We start from the raw sequence: 18,446 nt of genomic DNA on the forward strand, positions 1-18,446 counted from the left end.
ACAAGATAAACAGTTATTCACTTTCTCTGACATCGGATGAGGCAAGAAAGAGTCCCCAACGGGGTACTTAGCTTTTTAGACGTCTTCGAAGTAGTATTCGGTAGTAGTAATCTCTGGATCTGACCGACCGGCACTTGCGAACAGCTTCTGCTTCGGGCGCCACGCGGCAAGAAAGACTGAGGAAAATGGCGTTGGCTGATGCCTTTATACCCGAATAACTGCAGCTATGACATCGGGTGAAGTGAGACACCAGCCGAGGCCAGACCCAGACTTTGGAATCCGGCCGACCGAAGGGCTGCCTGACAACAGGACAACCCATTTGTAAGGACTGCAGATGCATCCTTGAAGGACATCTGGGCTGGCAAGCAAGCTAGTAACAGCAACCAGGCAAGCACCATCAACTATGCAGACAAAAAGCCATGCATCCTTTTCTGAACTATCGTTGAGTAGAGATGGCCTTTCATGGGCTTAGACTAGCCAAAGCTGAACATATACTTTTGGTGTACAACTACATATGCACAGAACAGTGCATTACTTAAAAATGCAGCACCACAGTGACATCACTTACCTCCCATGCCCATTGATCCCATTCTCATCTCTTGCTCCCTCTAGAAGACAAAACGGTTAAACGTCAGAAGAATTTCCCCATAAACTACTCCAGCAATCATGTCAGTCATTTGGCAAATGAACCACCACAAAATTAGTCAAATGCAATACTCAGACTTTCATTCTTTACATGGTACATTAATGGGAAAACTTACCAACCCAAATACTTCAATGTACAAGGCAATTTCAGCTGTCCAAAAGAATGGTAGCATTTTAACACCTGATCAAAACTTCTACAATCAAGTCCAGCAGGACACCTACCTCAGCAAAAGGGGTTCCTTAAAGTAATTACAATATTACTGTCAGCAAGACCTGCAATTAAAATATACCAACAGCTACTCTGAAGGTGCTGAGAAATGAAGCCTCAACTACAGCCCAGGTGACCTGTGCTACAATAGCAGCTCAGGTGAATGATGGCTGTAGCCAAGGAGAGAGCATTATCTCTGGTGGGTGGGTCCCATGGTAGTCTTGTGACAATCCATGGGAGACCAGCAACATCATTTTAGGCCTGTGCCAAAGGAGAGAACAAGGCGGGGGTTAAGACAGAGCTGCTTAAGAGGCAAGATATGCTGCATATTTCCACTGCACACTCTCCCCCTGTATGTACAAGGAACCAAAGGGTGCAACAAAAACAGCAGATCTGAACAGTCAGAACCCCTCAAATTCATGTCAGTCCCAGTCCTATGGGGTTAGTACAGGTGGTAGAGTGGGCTGGTACACAGCGATGGACATGGAGCACTGGGTAGGGAGCCATAATACAATGCAGGAGAGAGATTGTATGTAGAAGCGGAACAGCAAATACCGAATGTTGTTTTCCTTTGTGATTTTGAAGAAAAAGCCACTACCATACCATGGTGAAAAAAGTGCAGAGTAAATGGCAACGGACTTAGCATGGCAATTTTAACTCAGTCTTAACATTCCAGGACCCACGTTGTGTGAATATAAATCTTCATCCAAAGCAAAGTGCAATATACATAAGGAAGGGAAACATACAAGTGAAACAATGGGCCTATGTCAAAGACAAAGCATCATCTGAAACTTAACTCGAGCAGTTGTCTTCACATAATTGAGAATGAATTCAAAGTATCAATGAAAACTGAAACTTGAATGGAATCTAAAATATTTACTAAATCCTCTGGGGGAGGCACAACTGTAAGTTAAGCTTTCTTAATGAAGTTCAAGCAATCCAGCAAACTACAGCATGCAAATGATGCGTAAAGTAGCTTACAAGTAAAGCCTTAAACTAGTTACATGAGCAAGCATTACTGCTGTACAAACATGTATAAAATGGGTAACCCCATGACCTGTCACACTCCCACAGCACAAAGGATAGATGGGTGCAAGCCAACTATTACACAAAAATAAGTGCTTGATCTTGGAGAAAAAGCAAATAACCCCTACCTTTTCAAATAGACGTGCACAACAGACAGGTTTGCCCATTCTAACTGCAGCCCTTCAGCTTCATTCAAATTAAACAAAACTGCCTCACTGGAGAACATTATACACTTCTCCAGACAATGCTGTACTTGAAGTTTCAGGGGGAATTAAGGTTCCTGAATAACGTTTCAAAAAAGGCCTGAGCAGCTTGAATGCAGATGCCACAGCACGAGTTACAAACTGCTTTTTTTTTTGCTTCAGTTAAACTGCTAATTGTGCAGCTTTTACTAAAAATCAGAAAGCTTTAGCAGTTAGGAATTTGACCAACTTTAACAAAGCTACAGTCTGTTACTCAATGTCATAAGAGTCTCCTGAAGGACATTCCTCTAGATGAAGCTCAAACTGAGATGCACTAAAGGAGTGCACCAAAAACGTTGCATATTTATCATTAGTTATATACTTACCATAACTTAGCATCTGTGTTATCTGTAGTCACCATTCATCACGTTAGGGTCTTTGGATACAATATCGGATCTGAACCAAAACTCACAGCCTAGCTCAAGCTCCTCCCCTCCTATGATGCTCTGCTGCCCTCTAATCCCTCATAGTGTTTGCATAATCAAAGAGACCTAAACTACCAACATCCTGCCTGTCTCTCAGGAAGGAGGCCTGAGGGAGGCACCATGACTGGTGACTACAGATAACAGAGGCCAAGTTATGGTAAGTACATAATTATAAATCTGAAATAATCTTAACTCACCATTCCTCATGTTAGGGTCAGAGTCCCCAGCTACCGGAATCTTGAAGCCTCAAGGAAGGACATGCCAAACTGTAGAGCCAAAGGAAACCCTTCTAGAAATCAAGTCCAACTTAGTGGGAGATGGTCTTCACCTCACACACTCACGTCACTGCTGCACAATCATCCAAAGACTGACCATCTGCAAAGGCAGCTGAGGTAGACACCGCCCTGGTGGAATGAGCCATTACTGGTGCAGATAAAGGAAAACATTATGGGGAGTAAATTAAGGACATTCATTGGGAAATCCACTACCACCATAACTTTCAATATTCCCCTGCCCCTTCTGTTCACAGATAAGGTTACAAACTGGTATGAACCAGTAAATTCTTTGGTCCTATGAAGATAGGAACTTAGCTGGCGATTAACATCCAAGGTGTGCAGAACAGAATTCCCCTTTATTGGTATAATTAGGGAAGAATACTGGGACTTTAAAACATTGACAGATTAGCCTCTGAAGCTAACTTGGCCATAAAGACAGATCAGGTTTCAGAGACACTATCCTTATGGAAAATTAAGTAGGGTAGCTTAATTGTAAAGCTTACAGCTCAAACACCCTCCTCGCTGGAGTTACTGCCACCAAAACGCCAGTCATCCAAGAAAAAAAATAAGATCACAGGATGCAGCCGGTTTGAAGGGAGATACCATGGTAGAGAAGGGTCCTTAACAGGGGGCCATAACAGAAATACACCTTTCAAAAAGGCTTTGCAGAGCTAAAAAGAAAAGCTAGATTCATAAAGATGAAAATTAGAAATTGCTAACTGAACCTTTATCGTGGAAAAAACTGGCCCCTTCCATAAACAGAAGTCAGAAAGAAGAATCTCGAATGGAAGCTAAAAAGGGGTCCAGATTCTTGTCCTTTGCCCAGATAGAAAATCTCTTCCATTTGCTGATGTACAACTTTCCTAGTGGAAGACCTCTGGGAAGCAAGGATATCCTTCACAAGCCAGGCTAGCCTGGACTTGGCCTTGAAGTGGACATACCATGCTGTCAGATGAAGGGTCTGAAAATTCAGGAGCAGAATTACAGAGATGTGATATTAGATCCGGAGATGGATCGAGCACCTAGGCTGGGTGCCTCAAGTGAGGCCGTAGAAGGGGAACCACACCTGCACAGACAGAAGGGGGCAATGAGGATCAATTTGTCTTGAGGCGTGTGGCTCTCAAGTACTCAGAATTAAAGGCAAAGGTGGAAAGGCATTAGACCCAGAGGCCCAATCATGAGTTTATCCCTGGAGGATGCCACCCCCCGGGATCAATACAATGAAATTGCTGCATTTCTAGTTGCTAGAAGACGCAAACAGATCACAGGTCAGATATCCCCACAGAAAATCTGTGGAGCCACCACTGAATTCAGGGACCATTCATGGGGGATCAGAAGAGCCCTGTTCAATTTGTCCGCCAAAACATTTGATTCTCTGGGAATGTGCAATGCAATGAATAAGTGCCCTGTGGACATCGCCCATTCCCATACCCTCATGGGCTTGTGACTAAGCAGATAAAGTGTTCCCCCTTGCTTGTTCATATACCAAGCCAACATGTTCTTAGAACTGCAATCACTCCCAGGGGAGGCGATCCTGAAAGGCTTGCAAAGATTAAATGGACTGCTCTCCTCTCCAGACATTGATGTACAGCTTGGTCTGAGGACCACGTCCCTTGGACAGTCTTTCCCCAAAAATGGCCCCCCAACCCTAGGAGGGAAGTTAGTGGTGACACTGGCCATGCGAATAAGAGGAGAGAAAGTACAGTTTTGTACCTACCATAAATGTAGATGTTAGAGTGCTAATACAGCTGCAGTCATAACAGACGAGTTCTCCTGCCGTCAGGCGGGTCCTCGGTCGGCCGAATTCCAAAGTCTAGGTCCGGCATCGGTTGTCGCTTCTTCCCTGACGTCAGTGCGACAGGGGTATAAAGGAACCAGCAGACGCCATTTTCTTCAGTTTCTTGCCCCAGATGTCAGGTGCCCCCCGAAGGAAGGCAATACATAAATTTGTGTAGTAAAGCAATGCAATATAATCAAAATACACTAGTTGCAAGCAAATACACCATAAATGAATACCCCAGATTGTATGAGGATGTGTTAGCCTATAGGCCTGTCCCAAGAGGGGAAGGGAAACCTGGACTGCAGCTGTATTAGCACTCTAACATCTACATTTATGGTAGGTACAAAACTGTACTATGTTCATCGTGCATACAGCCGCAGTCATAACAGATGGGTAGAATCCCAAAGCTAAGAAAGGGGTGTTAGGAACTAGGTGGAATTAGGAGCCAGGATGCCCTGCAAGACTGCAGTGGCAAAGCCTGCTCTAGTTTTGGAGTATAATGTTAAGAACTCCAAGTGGCTGCTTCCAAAATATCTTTGGTAGGAACTCCTCTGAGGAAAGCTGCAGAGGTAGCTGTGGCCCTCGTGTAGTGAGATCTGATGCCTGTAGGTACAGTTTTGCCATGAAAATAGCAAAAGCGTATGCAGTGGGCTATCCGTTTTGAGATTGTCTGTTTGGAAATTGGCTTTTCTTGAGCTCCTACAGCATAGGACACAGAGCTGTTCCGATTTTCTGAAAGGCTTTGTTCTGTCCAAATAACGCAGTTGTCTGTGGATGTCCTAGGAATATAGTAATCTCTCCCCTTTGTTTTGAGGGTTAGGATAAAAGGTAGGCAAGTGTATGGCCTGCTTCAAAGCTACCCTGGATACCACTTTAGGCATAAAGGACGGGTTGGTTCGCAAGGAAACTGTCCTGATGGAAGATGATAAAAGGCTGCACAGCCATGAGAGCTTGTAGTTCTGAAACTCTACGAACAGAGGCAATAGCCAGAAGGAAAGCTGTTTTCCAGGACAAATATTGCAAATCTGAGGAGGCAGCTGGCTCAAAGGGAGGCAAGGTCAGTTTTTCCAGAAAAAAATTGAGATCCCAAGCAGGTATTGGTTGTTTCCTTGGGGGTCTTAGATTCTTAGCCCCTCTGAGGAACTAGGGTAGAGAATAAGGGTGGATCAGTGTTGTATTCTGCAGAAATGGCTGAGGCATGGATTTTGGAGGAGAATGAAAGTCCACTGCTTAGCAGCTCAGCTAGATGCTGTAGTATTTGAGGTATTCAGTTTTCCAGGATCCTGGCCCTTTTTCTCATTCCAGACAAAACAGTTTCCATTTTGCGGAGTAAGCTTTTCTAGTTGACGGCCTTCTGGCCTCCAAAATGACATCCTGCACCTCCTTGGAGAGTAGGGTCTGTTGTGATGCTAAGGAATCTTCCATGCGGCTAGATTGAGTGTTGTGAAGAGTTATGAAGCAGTGCTGAGTCAGGAGAAGAGGCATTAGAGGCAGGGTCCATGGTGGGGAATGAGTCAGGCTCCTCAGGAGTGGGAGCCACTGTTGTCTTGGCCAGTCTGGAGCAATGAGAATCATCTTTGGTCTGTCTGCTCTGGTTTTCAATAGAACTTTGGGCAGCAGAGGAAGAGGTGGGAAGGCATAAACTGTCATTGATGTCCAACTGAAAGAGAGCGTCCACTCTCCAGGCCTTTGGATAGAAAATCCTTGAGCAGAATTTTGTCAATTAGTGATTTTTGTGGGAGGCATCTACGTCTGGCCTTCCCCATGCTTGGATTATTTCTGTAAAAACTTTTGGATGCAACTTCCATTCGTGTGGATCTGTCATATTTCTGCTCAAGTTGTCTGCCAGCGTGTTTTCCTTGCCTGGCAAGTACTGTGCTTGTAGTTCGATTTGTAAGTCCATGGCCATGTTCCAAAGTGACATGGCCAGTCTGCATAGGGGGTATGAATGTGTTCCTCCCTGCCTGTTTATGTACCACAACTATGGTGTTGTCCGTTCTCATCAATAGTTGACCTGGTTGCAGAAGATCCTTGAAAGCTATAATAGCATTTATTACTGCTAGCATTTCCTTTTGATTGATGTGAAGGTGCTTTTCTTTTTGGGACCATTTGCCCTGAATGCACCGATCTGTCATGTGCGCCCCCCAGGCATAGTCCAAGGCGCCTGTTGTGATGACTTGATTTGCTTGAGGCTTGCTGAATGGAAGACCTGTGTTTGGCATGCTTGGCCCACCACAGAAATTCCTTTTGTAGACATAGAATTAGTAGTATTATTGTTTCCAAACTGTGGCTGTGTTGAGACCATAGGTTTTTCAGGTACCATTGAAGTTTCCTCATATGCAGCTTTGCACATGGGATTAGTAAGATGCAAGATGCCATGAATCTCAGAGCATGCAGGATTTTCCTTGCAGTCAGCCTGCTGCAATTTGATAATGCTCTGAAGTATTGTGTTAGTTGCCCCTGCTTCTCTGGCGTGAGGTAGGCCATCTGGGTGTTTGTGTCCAAGTTGGCACCCAGGAAAATTATCTTCCGAAAGGGTATTAGCCTTGATTTCTTTTTGACTATCTCATAGAGTTCAACAACATTATTACACAAGCCAGATGTTTCAGAAGAATGTGCTTGCTGTCCGCTTGGATCAGGCAGTCCAAATAGGGGTATATTTGTATCCCTTGAAGTCTGCAGTAGGCAATTACTGATGCCAGGCATTTCGTGAATACGCTGGGCGCCGTAGATAAGCCAAAGGGCAATGCACAGAATTGATAATGGGTTGAACCTGCAAGAAATCTGAGGTATCTTCTGCAATTTTGTCTGATTGGGACATGCAGGTATGCCTCCTTGAGGTCCAATGTTACCAGCCAAGACTCCTTGCCCAGCATGGGAAGCTGCTGCTGTAGAGTGAGCATCTTGAATTTTGGTACAAGTAGAAATGCGTTTGAATTTTGGTACAAGTAGAAATGAGTTTAGGATGGATAGGTCCAAAATAGGCCTCCAATCTTTTCCCTTCCTTGGTACCAGGAATAGTCTGGAATACAAACCTTAACCTTGTTCGTGCGTAGGTACCTCTTGAATAGCTTCCATGTCAAGAGATCTGTAATTTGCCTTTGTGCCTCTGCCCTTTGTGTGGCAGGTTTGGCATGCCTCATTTTTGGAAGGGTGTGAAAATGGAATCTGTAGCCTCTGTTTATAATTTCCAGGATCCATTTGTCTTGTGACAATATGCCAATTTGTTGGCAATAATGCCAGCTTTCCTCCTAAGGGGGCTGCCATTTGAGTCTTGCTTGGCATGCAAAGGGGAAGTCATTGGGCTTGCTTTCTGAATGATGGCGAGTTATCCTCACCACCTCTGTGTAGGAGCTTGCCATTGTCTGCCTCTAAACGATCCTTGGGATTGTCCTCTGCCCCTCAGGCACCTGTATCTACCTCTTTGGGGTCTGTCCGTGGCTGGAAAGGACCAATTTTGGAAGGCCAATTTCTACTGAAACGTGGGGGTTGTACCTGTAGAAAATCTCAGTTTGCATTGATTTAGCCTTTTCCTCCATTTTCCTTAATACCTCCTCAGCATTATCACCAAATAATACATCCTTTTGTAGAGGAGCATCTAGTAATTTAGCTTTCACATGATCCGGCAAGGTTTGTTCCTTGATCCAGGCATGTCTATGTATGACCGATCCTGTAACAGCAGCTCTACACGAGGCCTCTAGAGCATCAAAACCACATTGTAAGGTATGCTTACCCACTTGTTCTGCACTACGCATCAAATCCTGCAACTCCTTCAAGTCTGGTTGCTCAGGCTGTGATATTTTACTTTTCAATTGTGATAACTGTTGGTATTTTAGCATATGGAACTGACAGTTTAAGGCCCTCATGGTTAAGGTAGCAGAGGTATATACCTTTTCCCCCCACCTTTCTAAGGATCTGGAATCTCAATTGGATGGTAATGGATTTAACAGTGGAGGCCTTAATTCCCTTGGGGCCCTGTGAGATAGTTTCTGGGTCAGCAGCATGGCTTTTGTATAGAAATTGGTGTGAGTCAGGAACCCTGCAGTACCTGTCAGGCTTGACTGGGGCTGGAGGCAGAGAAGTCCAGGTTAAGGGAGGCCTCCGAGTAAACATCTAGGATGTCCAAGACAGGAGGTATAGCCAGAGGCCTGTGCTGAGGTAGCAAGAGAAATTCCCTAAGCCTTTTCTTGGAATCTGAATAATCTTGGCCTTCCCAGTGGAAGTGTTCCCTTAAGGTATGCAAAGCTTCCCCAAATGAGTAATCCTCTGGGGCGGATACAGAAGGAAAGGACTCCACTGCATCAGTCTTCAAAAAGGGGAGTAAGAATGTTCCTAATCGGAGTGCTCTGAAATAATGGAGCCCTGATCAGAGGGGGATTCTTCCTCCACTCTGGGCCTTTTGTCCGGTGGGGGTTGAGAACCCCTGATAAGAGTAATTAAATCCACAGCCATTTTAAGCATCTGTTTTTTTAGGCATGGTGCCTTGAGATGGGCCCTGTGTAGCTCGTCTCTTAGAATGCATGGCTGCTTTAGACTTAGTGAAAGCCTTGATGAAAAAAGAGGAAGGTCTGAAGACACCTTGAGTGGAGGTAGACTAGTCTACATTTTGAGGTTCAACGCCAAGAGTGGCTTCGGTATCTGTAGTCGGGGTGTGGGAAGAGGAGCCTGCGACCTCTGGCACAGGAGACACCGCCAATGAAGTGTCGTTGGTAGTCAGGGGCTGTGTAGGCGCCTCGCTGAGAACCGGACCACGTGTAGTCTGCTTTGGCGTGGTGTCGGTAGAGGCCGTGGACCTTGTGTCGGTCCTTAACTTTGCATTTTTTTAGACTGAACTGGAGTGGGAGTATCCGACTACATAATATAGTTAAATGTTTTTCCAAAATAATGCTGGGCGAACTCCGCCCGATGCTTAATGGTGCGTTTGTTGAATGTAGCACAAAAGCTACAGACAGAGAAGTCGTGGTCTGGGCCTAAACAAGGTATACAGCGGGAATGGAAATACTTGTGGTATTTGCTCCCCACATGAAATACAATTATTAACTTTGTCTGACATCGGTCTGAGGCAAGAAAAGTTTCCCCAACGGGGTACTTAGCTTTCAAGAAGACTTGGGTTTCAAAATTTTCGTAATTTCAGGAGCTGGCCGACCGGCACTTTAACTGCTTCTGCTTTGGGCACCGCACGGCAAGAAAGACTGAAGAAAATGGTGCCGGCTGGTTCCTTTATACCCCTGTCGTACTGACGTCAGGGAAGAAGCGACGACAACTGACTCCGGACCAAGACTTTGGAATTCGGCCGACCGAGGACCCGCCTGACGGCAGGAGAACCCATCTGTTATGACTGCAGCTGTATGCACGATGATCAGTATACATGTAGATGTATTCACTGTTGCAGTTATTACATTTGGGTAATCTGCTGGCAGGTTGCCTGCAGTCGGCCTGATTAACCGTCTTGGGTCCTGCATCTGTTGCTGTCCCCGCTTCCATGAAGTCAGGTAGTCAGGGGTATAAAACATGCAGCCAATGCCATTACATCACTTTTTCTTGCCCCAGATGTCAGGTGCCCCCCTAATGGGGAGCAAATAAACAAAAAACTAAAGTATACCTCCAACCAAAATCAAATGCACCAAAAAGGCTTTAAGCATAGTAAAGGAAAGGAGGAATAGTCAGAAAAACTAGGGGGCTGGAGGGAGGGTAACCAGGACTGCAACAGTGTATACACTTGAACATCTACATTTATGCTAAGTGTACACAACTGTACTATGTTCTTTGTGTTTCACTGTTGCAGTTATTACATTTGGGTAGATTCCCAAAGCTATGGTTGGGAGGAGGTTTATACAGCATTAGGGTCAGTTATGAGGCCCTGCAAGACAGTAGTGGCAAAGCCAGCTCTGGATTCAAAAGAAAATTGGTAAATGATGGTGCTTGGTGAATGTACAGAACTCCAGGTAGCAGCTTCTAGGATATCCCTGGCAGGAACACCTCTGAGAAAGGCTGCAGAAGTAGATGCAGCCCTGGTGGAGCGAGATCTGATCCCCCTGGGGAATAGGTTTTCCATGGTGCTTATAGCAGAAATTAATGCAATGGCTTATCCATTTAGAAATGGTTTTGAAATAGCCTTCCCCTCTGCCCCAAATGCCACCAGCAATTGTTCAGATTTTCTTCGAGACTTAGTCCTGTCCCAGTAGAATTTTGGTGGTCTGTGCCCATCCAAGGAATGCAGAATCTGTTCCCCTTTGTTCTGTGGATTGGGGGAAGAAGGTTGGCAAATGAATGACTGATTAAGAGCCACACTGGAAACCACCTTGGGCATGAAGGATGGATTGGTCCTCAGATTCCCTGTTTGCATGAAAGATGATGAAAGGCTCCACTGCCATAAGGGCCTGTAATTCAGAGATCATTCTAGCTGAAGTGATGGCTAAAAGGAAGGCTGTTTTCCAAGAAAGAAATTTTAAGTCTGCAGTAGCAGCTGGCTCGAAAGGGGGTAGAGTGAGTTTCTCTCAAACAAAGTTAAGGTACCAGGCAGGGGTAGGAGCTCTCCTGGGTGGTCTCTTGCCCCTCTGAGATGCTGCTTGAGCAGAGGATTAGAGAAGACGGGTGGTTCTGTGCTAGTGAGCTGAAATAGCAGAGGTGTGGATTTTAATGGAGGAAAGAGACAGGCCCTTGTGAAGCATCTGTTAAGTACTGCAAAATAGGTAAATTGGGCACTGCTGTGCTCATTCCTAAAGATTGGTTCCAGGCACAGAACCTTTTCCATTTGTCAGCATAAGATTTTCTAGTACCAAGTCGGTACCAGGCAGGGGTAGGAGCTCTCCTGGGTGGTCTCTTGCCCCTCTGAGATGCTGCTTGAGCAGAGGATTAGAGAAGACTGGTGGTCCTGTGCTAGTGAGCTGAAATAGCAGAGGTGTGGATTTTAATGGAGGAAAGAGACAGGCCCTTGTGAAGCATCTGTTAAGTACTGCAAAATCTGAGGTAAATTGGGCACTGCTGTGCTCATTCCTAAAGATTGGTTCCAGGCACAGAACCTTTTCCATTTGTCAGCATAAGATTTTCTAGTACCAAGTCTCCGTGCCTACAAGATGACATCCATCACAGGTTTGCTGAGGAAGGGTGAATTAAAGTGATTAGCCAGGCTGCAATGGAATTTTTAACCAGATTAATTAAATTTTGGAAAGTCAGAGGATGCCTGAGGAGTGGCAAAAAAGCGTTTTGGTACCCATCTTTAAGAATATAGGTGAGATACAGAGCTGCAATAACTACAGAGGGATAAAATTGATCAGTCACAGCTTGAAGTTATGGGAAAGAGTAGTGGAAGCTAGGTGATTAGTGATCAGCAGTATGGTTTCATGCCAGGAAAGAGCACTACAGATGCAATGTTTGCTCAGAGTGTTTGAGAAATAGAGAGGTCAGGACGACTTGCATTGCGTCTTGGAGGACTTGGAGAAAGCATATGACAGGGTGCCTAGAGAAGAGTTGTGGTACTGTATGAGAAAGTCGGGAGTGGCAGAGAAGTATGTAAGAGTGGAACAGGATATGTACAAGGGTAGTGTGACATTGGCGAGGACTGCGGTGGGAGTGCCGGATACATTTAAGGTGGAGGTGGGATTACATCAAGGATCAGCTCCAAGCCCTTATCTGCAGTGGTGATGGACAGGTTGACAGATGAGACAGGAGGCCTCGTGGACTAGGTTTGCAGATAACATTGCGATATGTAGTGAGAGTAGGGACCAGGTTGAGGAGACCCTGGAGAGGTGGAGATATGCTTTAGAGAGGAACGAAGGTCAGCAGAGCCAAAACAGAATATATATGTGTGTAAATGAGAGGGAGGGTAGAGGAATGGTGAGGATGCAGGGAGTAGAGTTGAAGGTGAATGAGTGTAAGTACTTGGGATCAACAGCCGAAAGAAGATGAGCCAGGCTGCAAGGTTCAATGTTGGAAGCCAAGGGTGCAGAATTTGGTTCTCCTGCTGAGACAGCAGGGGGTTACCAGTGTTGGTGCAGCCAGTTTAGAGCAATCAAAAATCATCCTTGGTTTGTTCTGTGACTTAGAACTTAGAAGGGCAGCCGCATTTGGGGAAAGGTGTACACTGATAGGTTTTTCCAGCTGAAGGACAGAACATCCACTTTCCAGGCTTGTTTGTGGGGAGTCTTGTGCAAAACATGTCCAACTGGTAGTTCTGGGGGAGGCATAGATGTCTGGGCTCCCCCATTCACTTAACAGGTTGAAAATCAGTGGTTTGTTTCCACTTGTGTGGGTCCATGAAGTTTCTGCTTAGTCCGTCTGCCAGTGTATTAAATTTTCCGGGCAGGAATTGAGCTTGCAGATGCACTTGGTAGCTCAAGGCTGAGTTCCACAATGCCAAGGCTAGTCTGCAGAGGGGTAGGAATGTGTACCCCCCCTGCTTGTTCATGTACCACAACCGTGGTGTTGTCCATCTTTACCATTAGTTGTCCTGGAAGAATGTAGTCCTTGAGGGCTGTCAGAGCATTCTGTACAGCTAACATTTCTTTTTGATGGATATGTAGGGGTATTTGATTTGGGTTCCATTTCCCCGAATGCACTTCCCTGCCAGGTGAGCCCCCCCATGCATAGTCTGATGCATCTGTAGTTCGGGTTCGTGCAGCAGGGGGTAGTGTGAATGGTAGTCCCTTGTTTTGGTGGCAAGCTTCTGCCCACCATAGAAGCAAAGCGTAGGCACGGTATGTTAAGAATGGTTTCCAGGCTGCGACAATGTTAACTCCATAAACTTTTTAAATACCACTGTAGTTTCCTCATATGCAGTCTTGCATACGGAATTAAAAGAATGCAGGAGACCATGAACCCCAAGGCTTGCAGTATTTGTCTTGCAGATAGCAGGGATCTTGTGGCCACTAGATTGAAGTTACCAAATGAATTTCCTTCTCTGGCGTGAGGAAAGCCATCTGGGCAGTTGTATTCAAGCTTGCACCCAGGAATGTAATCTGCTGACAGGGTACCAGCTGTGATTGCTTTTAGTTTATAGTGCACCACAGACAAGTTAGAACCCTTTTTACAAACACCAGATTTAGAAGTGTGCCCTGGTTTTCTACCTGAATTAGACAATCGTCCTGGCATGGGTATATTTGAATATTTCTTTGCCTGCAAAAAGCAATAACTGGAGCCAGGCACTTGGTGAATACCCCAAGCGCAGTAAACAAGCCAAAGAGCAGTGCAGAGAACAGATGATGTAAGTAGCCTGCTTTGAAGCATAGGAATAGTCTGCAAGATTCCCTGATTGGGATATGCAAGCATGCTTTGACATCTAGAGTTGCCAAACAGGCGACTTTGCCTAGCATTGGAAGTAACTGGTGAAGAGTCAGCATATTGAATTCTGGAATCTCCAGAAAGGTGTTGAGTAGACAGGTCCAGGATTGGACGCCATGATTAGTCTTTTCTGGGTACCAGAAAAAGCCTAGAGTAGAAACCTTGTCGTCCTACTCTTCTGGGAGCAGTTGAATAGCCCCCATGCACAAGAGGGAAAGTACTTGTTTTTGAGCCTCTGCCCACTGATTTGAGGGCATGTCTGGCCACCCGTTTGGTGTTGGCAACGTGTGGAAATGAAATCTGTATCCCTGAACACCAATTAAAACCCATTTGTCCTGGGTTATGAGTTCCCAGTTCTTTGCATGAAGAGCAATCTTTCCCCCCAAAGGGGTGGTTAAAAGACAAGTGCTTGGTAATTTACTATACGGGGTGTCGTTATTTCCAGATTTGGAAGTGGAGGCCCCCCACTGCTTACAGAGTCCCGTGGGACTGAAAAGTACAGTTTTGTACCTACCATAAATGTAGATGTTCGAGGATCCACATTGCTGCAGTCCTTACTATTGGGGTAGTCCGCTGTCCAGTCGGCCCGAATACCAGAGTATGGCTGACGCCGGTCAGGCGCATTAGACTGACGTCAGTACGTCAGGGTACTAATGCGCATGACCGACGTCATATCCTCAGTCTTTTCTTGCCCCAGATGTCAGAAGACCCTAAAAAGACAAGGCCCAAAATACCTGCACCAAAAATATGTACAATATATACAAAAATATATACAAAAATATCAACATATAACCTCACCTACACAACCACCCCTAAACACAGAGGGAAGGAGGGAGGTATTGGACTGCAGCAATGTGGATCCTCGAACATCTACATTTATGGTAGGTACAAAACTGTACTATGTTCTTCGTTCCACATTGCTGCAGTCCTTACTATTGGGTAGAATCCCAAAGCAGAGGTAAGGGAGGCTGGCAAATCATAAAGAAGTAGGAGCTGACAACATGCCTTGCAAAACAGCTGTGGCAAAACCAGCCCTAGACTTAGAGTAGATAGGAAGGTGATAATGCTTAGAGAAAGTATGCACTGAACTCCAAGTAGCTGCCTCCAGAATATCCTTAGTTGCCACCCCCCTTAAAAATGCTGTTGAAGTGGCAGTAGCCCTAGTGGAATGAGGCCTAATCCCAGCTGGAATCTCCTTGCCATGATGGGAATAACAAAATGCAATGCAAAACCCAATCCACCTAGAAATAGTTTGTTTTGACACAGGCTTGCCCTGCGAACTCAAAGCAAAAGAAACAAACTGCTGAGACTGCCTAAAATCCTTAGTCCTGCTTAAATAATAACGCAATTGCCTGTGTACATCTAAAGTGTGCAAAATCTTTTCCCCTTTATTTTGGGGTCTGCATAAAAAGTAGGCAAATGAATAGTTTGGTTTAAAGCCACACTAGAAACCACCTTAGGCATAAAGGAAGGATTAGTACGTAATGATACCCTATCCTTATGGAAAATCAAAAGGGCTCTACTGCCATAAGGGCCTGCAACTCAGACACCCTTCTTGCAGAAGTAATAGCCAACAGAAAAGCAGTCTTCCATGACAAGTATTTCAATTCAGCAGTAGCCGCAGGCTCAAAAGGTTGTAGAGTAAGTTTTTCCAACACAAAATTGAGATCCCAAGCAGGAGTAGGAGCTCTACGGGGGTCTTATATTCTTTGCCCCTCTAAGAAACTGCTTGAACAAAGGATGCGAAAACAATGGTGGGTCACAATCATAGTGAGCTGAAATTGCTGCAGCATGAATCTTAATGGAAGAGAAGGACAAACCTTTGTCCAATAACTCAGTAAGATATTGAAGAGCCACACTCAAATTAGGCTCAGAAATCTCCAAATTCTTTGCTGTACTCCAAAATAAAAATCTCTTCCATTTTTCATGACACTTTCCTTGTACTAGGTCTTCTAGCTTCCATAATCACATTTCAAACTTGTTGAGGAAGTTGAGACCTGCTGTGTTTCAACACAGAATATGCCAGGCTGTTAGATGAAGAGAGTGAAGCTTGACATTGAGCAGATGACCGTCCTTCTGAGATAACAGATGAGGAATCAAAGGTAAAGGCCATGGAGGCTTCCTTACCAGACTCCTTAGTAGTGGGTACCAATGTTGCCGAGGCCAATCTGGAGCTATCAAAATCATCCTTGGCTTGTCTTGTCTGACTTTAATAGCACCTTTGGAAGAAGAGGCAGAGGTGGAAAGGCATACACATGAAGGTTTTTCCAACTGAAAGACAGAGCATCCACTTTCCAAGCTGTGTGATGAAACCCCTTTGTGCAAAACTTTGGCAGCTGGTGGTTTAGTGGAGAAGCGAACAGATCTATGTCTGGAGTTCCCCATGACACTGTCAATTTCTGAAATACATGAAGATCCAGTTTCCACTCGTGGGGATCCAGGATTTGTCTGCTTAACACATCTGCTAAGGAGTTCTGTGCTCCTGGCAGAAACCTTGCCTGAAGAGTTAGTTGCAAGCTTAGCGCAGTCTCCCATAAAATCATTGCTTGCCTGCATAGAGGATAAGAATGTGTTCCCCCTTGCTTGTTGATGTACCACATGACAGTTGTGTTGTCTGTTAGAATCAACACCTGCCCTGGAAGAAGTAACTCCTTGAAAGCCATTAATGCAAACTGGACTGCTAACATCTCCTTCATGTTGATATGTAGATGCTGTAGTCTGGCAGGCCACTTGTCTTGTATCCACTTTCCATTTAGATGAGCTCCCCAAGCAATGTCCGAGGCATCTGTCGTTAAAATCTGACTCTCCTCTGGCCGGGTCACAGAGAGTCCCTTGTTTAGGTGACATTCCTGAGCCCACCACAAAAATTCTTTTTGAAGGCAAGGTATTATTTGAATGACAGTGTCCAAATCCTGGCAGTGCTGTGTCCATACATTTTGAGATACCATTGTAGCTTCCTCATATGCAGTTTGGCATTGGGAAGCACCAGAATACAAGATGCCATGAACCCTAATGCTTGAAGGACTGTCCTTGCAGTCAGCACGGACTGATGAGATAGTTGATGGAAGTAAAGTGATAGACTCTTTTGTTTGTCCGGGGTTAAAAGGCCATCTGGGCTGCTGTATTCAGTCTCACACCCAGAAAGCACATGTCTTGAGAGGGTACTAGACTGGACTTTATTTCGCTCACAGAATACCCTAGGCATCTTAGCACTGCTATAACATATTCCAGATGCTGTAGAAGGTCTTCCTTTTCTTGAGCCAGAATCAGGCAGTCGTCCAAGTAAGGATAGATTTGAATTCCTTGTAGCCTGAAGTAAGCTATCACTGGAGCCAGAACCTTTGTGAATACTCTGGGCAGTAGATAAGCCAAAGGGCAATGCAGAGAACTGATAATGAGAATTTCCAGCTCGAAACCGCAGATACTTCCTGCAACTTAGCCTTATAGGCACATGAAGGTAAGCTTCCTTGAGATCTAAAGTTACCATCCAGTGATCTTTGCCCAGCAGAGGTAAAAGCTGTTGTAACGTCAACATCTTGAACTTGGGAATGTCCAGATAAGTGTTGAGGAGAGATAAATCCAAAATTGGTCTCCACGTGTTCCCCTTCTTTGGTACTAGGAACAGGCGAGAATAAAATCCTAGGCCCCTTTCTGATACAGGGACTGGCTGAATGGCCCCATCTGGAGTAACTGAGAAATTTGCTTGTGAGCCTCTTTTCTTTGTGGAGGAGGAACATCTGGCATGCCTTTGAAAGGGGGCAATGTATGGAAATAAAACCTGTAACCGTGGTGAATGATATCCAACACCCATCTGTCTTGAGTAATTGAATCCCAATTTTCTTTGAAAAGAGACAGTCTTCCTCCCAAAGGAGCTGCCAGACGAGAATCTACTGGCAGCTGAAAAGGCAGGTCATTGGGTCTGTTTACGAAAGGACTGACCCCTGCCCTCACCAGAAGTCTGAGCAGGTGAACTCCCTGTTCTAGGCCTAAGAACCTTGAGCTCTGCCCCTACCACGTCTAGACCTACCCCTAGACTGGGAATCATAAGCAGGATATGTCCACCCCTTAGCAGGCCAATTTCTACTAAACTTGGTGGCTGCACCTGCAAAAATCTTTAACAGTTTGCATAGACTTAGCTTTGTCCTCCATTTTCTTTAAAACTGCTTCCACAGGCGAACCAAACAACACATCAGACTGTAAAGGAGCATCCAAAATCCTTGTCTTAACATGCTCAGCTAAATTCTGATCCCTCAACCAGGCATGCCTGCGAAGAACAGAACTAGAGGCAGCCACCCTCGAGGAGGCCTGTACAGCATCAAAACCACATTGCAAAGAATGCTTACCCACTTGTTCAGACACATGAACCAAATCCAGCAACTCTTTACACTCAATACCTTCCGCCAAAGCATCCACCTTAGATTTCAATTGTGAAAGGAGAAAATTTTGATATTTTAGCATGTGAAACTGACAATTCAACGCCTCATGGCTAGAGTGGAAGAAGTATACACTTTCTTTCCCCACCTATCCAAAGCCCTTGCCTCTTTATCAGTGGGAACAGGATTTTTA

At 45.1% G+C, this 18,446-nt stretch overlaps 2 protein-coding genes across 9 annotated transcripts in view; both read right to left on the reverse strand.

The window, feature by feature from the left end:
- The window catches only part of LOC122789416, a 1,105,687-nt gene that overhangs the window by 647,640 nt on the left and 439,601 nt on the right, over positions 1 to 18,446 (reverse strand). The gene's annotated exons all lie outside the window — the stretch shown is intronic.
- NONO (non-POU domain containing octamer binding) overlaps positions 1 to 18,446 on the reverse strand; it is a 677,532-nt gene that overhangs the window by 335,600 nt on the left and 323,486 nt on the right. For all 7 annotated transcript variants that reach the window (XM_044056848.1, XM_044056846.1, XM_044056852.1 and 4 more), the window contains exon 9: positions 569 to 608. In XM_044056848.1, the coding sequence (XP_043912783.1) occupies positions 569 to 608 (40 nt within the window). The remainder of the gene's footprint in view (positions 1 to 568; positions 609 to 18,446) is intronic.

This window comes from Protopterus annectens, chromosome 14.part0 (genome assembly GCF_019279795.1).
Source record: "Protopterus annectens isolate FY-2018-M chromosome 14.part0, PAN1.0, whole genome shotgun sequence".
Lineage (NCBI taxonomy): Eukaryota > Metazoa > Chordata > Ceratodontiformes > Protopteridae > Protopterus > Protopterus annectens.